At 35.4% G+C, this 10,836-nt stretch overlaps 1 protein-coding gene across 1 annotated transcript; it reads left to right on the top strand.

Moving 5' to 3' along the window:
* Positions 1–9,345: 9,345 nt before the first annotated feature.
* On the top strand, positions 9,346–10,083 carry LOC149236621 (uncharacterized). The gene has a single exon (XM_089368980.1). It carries the CDS (start codon positions 9,346–9,348, stop codon positions 10,081–10,083), a length of 738 nt encoding a protein of 245 aa, XP_089225106.1.
* The last annotated feature ends 753 nt before the right edge of the window (positions 10,084–10,836 follow it).

The raw sequence follows: 10,836 nt of genomic DNA, 5'->3' as shown, positions 1-10,836 counted from the left end.
TTACCTAATGTATCCTTTGTCCAACATTTCCTTCAACTGCAATTTTAACTCAACCAAATCATGTGTGCTCATCCTATAAAGTGCTTTCAATGCTGAAGCTTCCTCTGGTACTAACTCAATAGAAAAGTATACCTTCCTATGAGGTAGCAACTTTGTAATTTCCTCAGGAAATACATCCCTGAACTGCTGTAAAACAAGGTATTTGTTCAACACATCTGCATCCTCAAGCTCCTTACCCTTATCACTAGAAATGTGTACTGCAAATAACTTGCACCCTTTCCTACGACTACACTTTTCTTGCATAGATGTCACCATCCTAACTGATGTGGCTTTCTTCTTACCTTACAAGACTCTTGGTTCTCCATTTTCATCAACACACTCAATGGATTTGTCATAGCAGTCAACCTTATTTCTATGTAAATACTACCAATCCATGCCTAATAACATATTGTATGAACCCAATGGTAAAACATTCAAATATGTTGTGGTAGGAATACCATTTAAGTCAAACGTACAAGCTCTTACCCAATGATGAACTCACTTCTTCGTACCTATAGCCAACTGCGCTAACTAAGACTCTGTAGGAAAACCACACTTATCCACCAAGTCAGGACTAACATAGCTATAATTAGATCCAGGGTCAATCAAAATAGAAATAACTTGATCACAAAGCTTACCGTCCATCTCAATGATAGATTCCTGATGCTCGGCCTGCCTATTGTCCACGACTGCATAGATACGAGGAATACTTTGGCCTACATATCCAACAGTCTACACCTCCTGTACACTATATATCTGAGTTCTACCACTCTGATGTTGCAGACAATCTCTCTTAAGGTGGTCTTTGGCACAAGTCCAACAACGAGTGGGCTTCTTAGTATGCTCCTGAGGTCGATTCCCCTGTCCTTTATCTGATGCATTGAACTTCTTAGGTGGTGCAACATTCTCCTTGTTATCTATACTCTTTGGCCTTGGTTTCTTTTTATCCCATTTGCCTTTTTTATTTACATCACCTCTCTAGTCTGACTTATTCTCATTTCTGTGCTTCAATTGTTCATAGCAATGTCTTAAATTTCGAATGGCCTCCTCTAATGATCTAGGCTCATCGAACTCGATCCTGTCTTTGAATGCAACCAATAATCCACTAATGAACCTTTGAATCTTGGCCTTTTCCTCTGTAAGATAAGGTACATATCTCAGTAACTCCAAGAACCTACTAGTGCACTCATCATCTGTCATGGAACCCATCTTTAGTTCATAAAACTATTTTTCCCTATCATCAAAGTACCTTTCTGAGAAGTACTTCTTAAATAGCTGCTCAAACTCACTCCAAGACAAATTTTCCTCATGAATACACCTGAAATTCTTCACATCTTCCCACCAAAGTTCCTCTTTACCTTTGAGACTGAAGGTAGCTACTCTAGCTTTCATGTTCTCTGAATAATCATGCAACCTGGAGAAGTTCCTCATTCCAAGCAACCATGCCTCTACATCCTGTGGTTTCTTCATTTCCCCATCAAAAGTAGGTGGTTTTGCTTTCCTAAATTCATCTGGAAAATACCCCCCTATTGCTCCTCCTTTAAGGATGGTATCGATGATGATAATAGTGCCTATATGAATCATAACTAGAATCATACATATGTCTATCCCTTCTCCTCTACGGAGTGTCCAAAAATATACCATCTCGGATGGTGTCAGATCTATTCGACCTATGTCTACTATGAGACCTGCTGTCATATGCCCCATTAGTTTTATTCTCCTGTTCATGAATGATCCAGAGTGGTCCTTGTCACTGTAAATCCGACAAGCTCTGAAGTATTAATGCATTCACCTCTGCTAACTTTTCATGTGAATTTATGATTCTTTCATTATCTACCTTACAATTCCTTATCTTTCCCTGCAAGGCATAATATGTCAGATAAACCAAATCACAATAAACCAACGTACCTTAGTATAGCTCGGGGAGGATACTTGTCAGCAAGATTGCCAAATCAATGTGATAGATGTATAACATAATTATAACAGCATATAGACATACACCAATAAATGTATCAACACATAAACATCACTCTAACTAGGATCCAGTCATCAATGCAAGGCCATATCAACAATGCATGTTATGACCTCATGCATGACAATAACCATTACTACATGATAACCATACTACAACCCTAATACAATGTCACGACATTGTAATAAGTATATAAGTGTAAGAGGCACACATGAATGACCAACACGTAGCCCATCCAGTGTGAGGGGTGAACCATGATCTGATACCACTCTATAACACCCTCCTCCCACATCTACCCAAGCAATCGGCCAGGCAGGGTAAACATGTAATGAGAGGCCACTATGATATGATTCAACCTCCTAAGTCACATTAAGGAAGTGGAACCGACATAAACACAACATACAAACATCCAACATCATCAACAGAATCCTTAGAAGACAAGTCAGCCACTCAGACAAGCTGTCCCTAGGTCCCACTGTTGTTTTAGGTCTATTGGGCCATAATCGCTCTCATGCTATGGGCAAGGGAGCGACTTGCAACCTAAAGTCACTCTCACAGGCCTGCCTACCAACGATTGTGGACCAAAATTGTCAATGTTGTGCCAACGACTCCGGGATTTTAGCCACTTTTTCAGGCCCAGAGCCCAGGTCACTACCCAAAACTGAATCATCTCTTTAGATCAGTAATTTAACATGGAAATGATAACATTAAAGAAAATACTTGTTCAAGACCTTTACTGGACCCCTACTAGCCATGACAGGAATTTTGTCAAACATATCATCAACATGTAATCTACAGTTGTAAATAATAGAGTTAAGTGTAGGGATCTCATACTTATCTCAGAATCGCTATGAACCATTGTTCCATCATGCCATTTACTACATTATCATCTATTAGGTCATAGGCACATTATCCATTCACATACAACTAAAAACATGTGGAGAGCCATACATAATTGTTGTCATAAAATGTGCATATAACCAGCATAATAAAAACAAAAATACAATAAACATAACAACCATCAAATCCATAAATACATCAATACCTTTAACACATGAAAATAAAGGGAATGGATTTCTCATCAATGAATGCAATAAACCAACCAAAGATGGGACTGCCACGTTCCACTCGGCCATAGTATGGCGGAGCCAAATCTCTCTTCAACCATTCACCCTCGTGCCATATTCCAAGCATGAATGTGGGATCTCATAGAACACATCAATCAAAACTCATTTAGGGTAGAGTCCATCTACCTCAACTCATCAAACATTGGTTCCACGTCATGGTTAGACATCATCAAAACCATCATCAGATCGGTCTCCATCCTAGCCATTCAGGGCTCTAGAGCGTTTGTTTCGAACAAGGTTCCAGGACTAGTAACTCAACCCACAACTCTTGCCGGGCTCTAGAGAATTTGTCCAACCAAGGCTCCAGGACTAGTAACTCAACTCTCCAAGGGCTCTAGAGCGTTTTTCCAACCAAGGCTCTAAGACTAGTAACTCAACCCAAGTTGTTATAGGGCTCCAAAGCATTTGTCCAACCAAGGCTCCAAGAATTCATAACTCAACCCAAGCTAAGGAAACATGAGAACCAACCAAAACAAAACAATGAAAATAACCCACAATCACCATGGCTATCCAGGAAATGGCAAGGCTATGCAATCCACTGTCAATCCAGGCAATCCTCCATGCCAATGACATATCATGACCAAGAATCCACATGCATATGCCATGCGTCTCCAAATTAGTGAAGAAATCATACATGCAACTCGGTACCTGCAAGCAAATCTGATGTAGTTACTGATGTCGATGCCTTCTTATGCCTTCCTGTTCTTCCTTTGCTTTCTTGCTCCAAGAATCCAAGTATGCCACACCTTCCAAGAGTGCTCCAAGAAAACTCTAAGTATCCAAGAGTATGAGAGAGAGAGAATAATGAGAGAGCTCTAAAGCTAAACTGACAAAAGGTTACCCACTCATCCTCATAAGCCTTTTTATGAATAAGGCCACTATTTTCTTCATTTTCCTCCTCACATGCAACTTGTGACCTTTCACCTTCTTTTTCTCCTAATTTCCATTATTTTCATAAATAATTGTGCCAAAATGCCTTTTAATGCCTTAGCCTTTGCCTTTGCCAATTTCCTTGGCCATAAACAACCAAATGAACACCCCCTAGGATGTCTTGCCAAACATTCAACATGGAATAAGTGTCGCAGTCATCCGTGGTTATTGTTTTTAATGTTTATTACATGGAATTTTCACCAGGGTTGTTACAACTTCAATGTACCATAATCACACGATATCATAATCTCAATTACGTCATATCAATGTATATTTTATCCATCCATGTTTTACATAAACATTTAAATAAAATTCATTGAAAACTACCATTGTGTCAAATTAAGAACAATTCATAATAATCACAGAGTATAAGTTTCATCATCATAACACAAGTCAATAAACAAGGTCAATTTAAATAAAATTCCCTCAAAAAATAAAGTCAAATTTGGTAAACAAGTAACAACAAACAAGGCACCACATAGTAAATGAAAACACATAATAGTCATAATAATTTTACAAAATGGGAAATCAAGTAACAGATTCTCTAAATTCCTCTAAACATTTAGCATGGAATTCAAAACATAAACCCTTCACAAATTTTTTTACACCTCAAATTTTCCATAACAACAATGCCTTGCTAGTATACTCCTATCAAGTATCAAGTATTAAACCCCAATAATAATTCTATTAGATGTCATCTCATTCATTTAATGAGATCACAATGAATCTAAAAAGTTAATTTAAAACAAATACAAATGATGAAAAAACAGGATGAAAATTCTCTAATAAGGTGTGCAAAGCTTGGTAAAGAGGGAAGTCCATGTGAAATAAAAACCCCTCACCTTAATCAAATCACCAATTTGTCAAAAATAAATAAATAAGTACGTACAATAAAACCTAGAATTATTACAATGTATTTCTTTAGATTCTATTTCACATGCACAACATTATATACATCTTGGATTATTTTAAATCGCATTCATTTTATAATGAAATATTATCAATTATGTCACATTGGTTTCTCTTGGATTTAATGGTCAAAACAAAATTTATTAATTAATATCCAATCATGAAAGCAAATAAATAATCGTTATGTATTTAACTATCAATTATATGAATCTAACCTTAAAACCTTAAGGTGACTACTATCATAACCATTTTGAGGAATCCCTCCACTTAGTTGTTATGGAATTCAAAGCACGTGGTAGGGGAAAGTAATATAACTATAATAATAATTATATTATAACCATGTTGAGGGATCCCTTCACTTAGTTGCTATTCAATTCAAAGCACATGGTAGTATAAAAGTCTCAAAGAATGTTCATAAAAAAGACATGCTAGCCAGCTATGTACTTGAAATAAACTGGATATTAAATAAATTTATTTTAATTTTATATTATTAATTTTAAAAATAATATAATTATTTATTTTAAATAAAGATCTAATTTTTTCCAATGTAAATTTTTCTATAAACCGCCATTAAATATTTTATATAATTATTTAATTTTTACTTTAAAAATAAACAAAATTACACATCACATCATATCATATCATACTGACTGTGAAATAAACCCAATGAGAAATCAACCCACTTGATTAGCATCCCATTGAAACCAGAGGTAACAGCTCAACAGAGCGACTGTAGTTACTCGTGGGCACTGTTAACTCACATTCCAGCTACTATGTAGTGTACGGTCAAGGAAGGTACTGCACTGCATCTTGTACGGAGCCCAGGGAGACATGGACGGTAAGGAACTTCGAGAAAATATGAAATCAGAAGGGCGGGCCCACTTAGAAATCATTATGTATGTAAGCCACGAGGGGCGGTGATGGAGATGGCAAGGAAGTCAGACGGACAAAACACAGAAGAGTTGTTTGGAGTTGTGTAGCAGCAATGAAGTTCCATGCAAGGGCTCTAGCTAGTATGATGTCATCATTGAACAAAGTTTGGTTAGTAACCAGATAAGTTTGCAGCAGTTTGACAGGGTGATTTTTGGGGTTGTTTGATTGAAAAGGTGTTTTGTTTTTCTTTTAAATGTTATTTGAAACTCAGTTAGAGATTGGGAGAATTGTAGTTTGAATTTAATGAGTTTACATAATGGTTAAGAGGATGTGTTTCCTCCTAAGAGGTCACAGGTTCAAAACTAGAGGGGGTGAGGGGGTAGAGTATGTATGTCTTTGTAGACTTAGCAGTCAAATCGCTGCGCTGCCGTGGGTTCCTTGTCCCACAAACAAGGGGGTCTCATACACCAATTTAGTGTCTCGCTTCGCTGTGACCTTAAAAATAGATATTATTATTATTATTATTATTATAAAGTATTGTAGAGATTTTTTTAATGGATAAATTTATTTATGCTTTTAAAAATGTAATTTAAATCACAAAACAATATTATTTTACTTATATTTATTAAGTTTCAATTCAAATTAAAATATAATAAGATAAAAATTAAGATAAATTTTTTTAATAAAAAAATCAATAGTATATATCTTGGATATATATATATATATATATTATTTAAAGATGATGATGCATTATGTTCATTTTCTTCCTCATTTATTTTAAATTTTAAATAATTTCTAATAATAGATTTGAAACTTCGATTTGTGTTTTGTGTGGTCCTCTCATTTTACTTGTTTTATATATCGACGTTTTGAACCATCTTCCGTGGTTCATCATTAGGGTTAGATATGTGAACAAGTCATAGAATGATGTGTAATAAATAAAAGATATGAGTGAATGGTTGGCTTTGGTGAAAATGTGGCTGTTTCTGTAGTTTTTAAGGTTGTGTTTTACTTGTTTTATATATCGACGTTTTGAACCATCTTCCGTGGTTCATCATTAGGGTTAGATATGTGAAGAAGTCATAGAATGATGTGTAATAAATAAAAGATATGAGTGAATGGTTGGCTTTGGTGAAAATGTGGTTGTTTCTGTAGTTTTTAAGGTTGTGTTTAATGCAGGGGGATAATGCAGGCGTTTCTGTTAACATAAATTTTACTTGTATCTTTAAAATTGAAACAAGTAAAATGTGATGAATCCGGAAGAGAGAACCACACAAAATTTCTAATAAGTCAAAATGATATAACATGTTGCATTACAAATATAATTCATCAAAAATATTTACATTTTCTTTTCTATGTAAAATATTTTTTCTTTTCAAAACTTAAATCTAATTTATTTATCCAAAATGTGAAATCTAATTTATTTATCCAAAATTCTTATCTAATAAATATATAGATATTTATAAAATCAATATTCTAAATTTATTTAACTAAAATTTGTCAACATAGAAACATATTTAGAAAATTAATATCTCTTTATTAAAATAGTTCAATTTTACAAAATCTCTTTTTTTTCGGAAATTGTGAATACGGTTGTTGGATCGTTGTTGAACATGACCAACAATATAAGATTCATTGGGGAAGGGGCAGAGGGGTCAACATGAAAGCTAGGCGATGGCATTTTGGGGAATGTTGTGGTTTGCAAACTTCCTGAATATCCCTGCTCTTCACATATATGAGGATTCACAATCCATTATTAACCATGTGTTGGGCAAATCCTTCATATAGCAAACACACATACAAGGCAACACACATACAAGGCTGGTTAAAGAACATCAGGTATCTCATAGGCACTTTCCACGGGATTTCCATTCAACACATTCGTAGGGCACACAATTCTATCGCTGATGCCATGTCCAAGCTTGGAATCGCTCCTCCTCAAGATGGTGTACATATAACGCTGGTGTTAGTGAGTTGTTCACATGATGTTGGGTTCTTTCCCTTCCCCTGATGGGGTCTACTATCTTGATCTTGCTGCCCTTACTATGTTTGCAATCGTTTTTGTCTTTCGAAGTTTTGATTTTCCTTACTATATTTGGAGCAACATAAATGTTGTTTTAGTTATGGATAATGAACATATACACTGTTATAACTGTTTAATTTTTTCACACAACATGGAGGTTTTATGTAGATATGGCATGAAACCTTCTAGCTAAAACTCATATCTAGATGATATCATTTGATAAAACTACTATTTGTAAACAAATATATTGATTATTCACTTCTAATATCAACATTTTTTCATACTAAAAAACTCAAAAAAATAAGTAAAATTGGATAATGAGAATTGTTCCAACTTCAAGATTATTTCTATTTCGTTTCGTTTTTCTATACACGTTCCTATCTATATGTGTTGAGCTGAGTAGTGTCAATAGCATTTTACATGTGCAAATGAACAAATTAGTGAACTAACAGAATCGAATTTTCGAATTAAGACGAATTTTGGTAATCATGATTTTGATTATAATAGAGAAATAAAAAATTCACTTAACTTACATCATTTGATAAAATAATATAAATAATATTTTTCAGTAAAATAATAAAAAATTATACATAATCAAATTTATGACTGTAGTTTAATGAGGTTTCAAATTTGTTTAGAAATTATTAGAATTTTTGGTAAAATTTTGATAACATTAGGTAGAAATTTTGGAAAATCTAGATTAAAATTGTCAAGTTTCAAGTTTCAAGATTTGAACCCAAGAATTTTTTATAGGGCTGAATCTATTTCTATAATAAAAAAACAACAAAATTCAAACAGTTTTTTATCTATCGAATTCATTAAAAAAAAGACTAGATTTCCACATTTTTTAACCCAAGGTAAATTTACCACTCAACGCCTTAAAAGAACAACTAGAATTCCACATTTTTTAACCCAAGGTAAATTTACCACTCAGTAGACAACCCCTCATGAATGCCATGCCACTCAGTAGACAACGCCTTATGAATGCCAGCTTATACCACATTTATTATTCTGTCGAATTATTTTTCTCAAGTGAGAATGCATGCAACACATGAGGGAAGAAAGTCTACGCAGACAATTTTCACCGCGTAAACATTAAAAGGAACGACGCGGTTTGACAGACGCTAACAGCTCACAGCTCAGCTGTATTTTTACATCCCCACACTACATACACTTCCCAACAGCTGAACATCAACTTTACTAATATTAGTGAAAGAGGAAGCTGCCTCCGACCCAGGAATATATTCGCCATTATATATATATAGAGAGATGCGTACTCCATAATCGTAAAACACTACACACCCAATTCAGCTTTGCCAGATCTTATCCACCCTACCGGCCCCATATCGCATTACTTTCGCTTTAGTATTATTTTTGCTGGGCATAAAATTCAATACATTCAATACCCTTATGTGATTATAGTATACATTTTGATATTAAGGGAATCCATAGTTATTTTCCAGAGAAGCCCAATGGTTTGCAGAAGTAAAGAATCAGAGTGCCACCAGAAGGTGTTGGTCGGATCGCAACAGCACTCAGAACGCAGAGAATGCCAAGTTTCTAGTAACAGGAGGAGCAGAGGCTCTAGGCAGCCGAGGCAGTACAGAGGCATTCGGATGAGGAGTTGGGGATCATGGGTTTCTGAGATAAGGGCACCCCATCAGAAGACAAGGATCTGGTTGGGCTCATATTCCACTGCAGAGGCCGCTGCCAGAGCTTATGATGCAGCTGTCCTCTGTCTGAAGGGCTCCTCTGCTACCCTCAATTTCCCAGAATCTGCCACCACTATTCATCTTCCCCAGAGCTGCCAGCCACCATTGATGTCTCCGAGGTCTATACAAAAAGTTGCAGCTGCTGCTGCCTATGGTTATCCTAGTGCTACTATTGATCTTGCAGGCTCCAATGGCGTTGGCTGTGCTGCTCAAAGCCTTCAAGATTCTTTAGCCTCCAATGTAAAAACAGCTGTTGGTACTGAAACAATGCCCAGTACTGGTAACAGCAATGACAATGTGGGTGCAGTAAGGGAGGAGAATTCATGGTTAGAGCAGCTGTTAGAGTCTCCCAGCAGTGTTGATAATTATGGGTATGATGATGAGATGATCTGCTGTGCATGGCTATCGTCTGATCTGACTCCATTGTCCAACTGGGTGGATGAGAGTTATGGTCCCGATCATTCTCAGGATTTCTGCAGCCTCTGGAGCTTCCCCTGATTTGTATAAATTAGGCAGAATGTGCCTAATTTATTTACTTTTGGTTCTAATTTGATTTGATAATATTTTTTCGTTTGTACACTGCAAATGCACTGCCACAGTTATACTCCTGTAATTATATAGCGACTTCGTTCTAAGGATTATTATTTCTTCCTGAATCAGGATTTGTATGTACGTACTAATAAAAAGTAATTTCTGATATTATTATGTAAAATTTTGTTGTGCAATCTATATTCGTTATGCTCTGCCATGAGATTTTACTGAATTACTTTCCATAGCTGCCATTTCGCTGGTTGGACATTTTCACTGATATGTGGGGCGTGCAAAGAGCTCACCTCCTGATATTTTAGTTAGATATTTGAGTCCTCTCTGTGAATACCTTTGCGCTTTCTTGCGCTCGTTAATGGCGGACAGTCATTCCTACTCAGAGGGCGCCGAGCATGTTTAACTCTGTGCATGGTTCAAAGTAAGTTCAAAATAGTACGTCTTGCAACTTGAACTTTGTGTGGGTGCTCACTGCTCAGTAGTGTAGCTGTGTGGGGTACCAGAGTGGATATATATATATGTTTTTTTTATTATATATATATGTTTTTTTTATTATATATATATATATATATATATATTTTTTTTTTTTTTTTTTTCTTTTTTTTATTGGTGCATTTTTTTTTCAATATACGCTTTAAACCTTTTGCTCCGATATATTTTATCTTTTATGGAAATTATATATTCTAATTTTTAAAACTTTTATTGTTA

The sequence above is a fragment of the Pinus tabuliformis genome, chromosome 8 (assembly GCF_031772625.1).
Source record: "Pinus tabuliformis cultivar Carrire ecotype Pingquan chromosome 8, CPIR1, whole genome shotgun sequence".
Taxonomy (NCBI): Eukaryota; Viridiplantae; Streptophyta; class Pinopsida; order Pinales; family Pinaceae; genus Pinus; species Pinus tabuliformis.
The sequence above is the reverse complement of the archived record's forward strand: the minus strand, read 5'-3'. Positions and strand labels throughout refer to the sequence as shown.

What these genes read in the sequence shown, in the direction of transcription:
- LOC149236621 (XM_089368980.1), top strand. Translation starts at nt 9,346, where the DNA reads ATGGTTTGCAGAAGTAAAGAATCAGAGTGCCACCAGAAGGTGTTGGTC.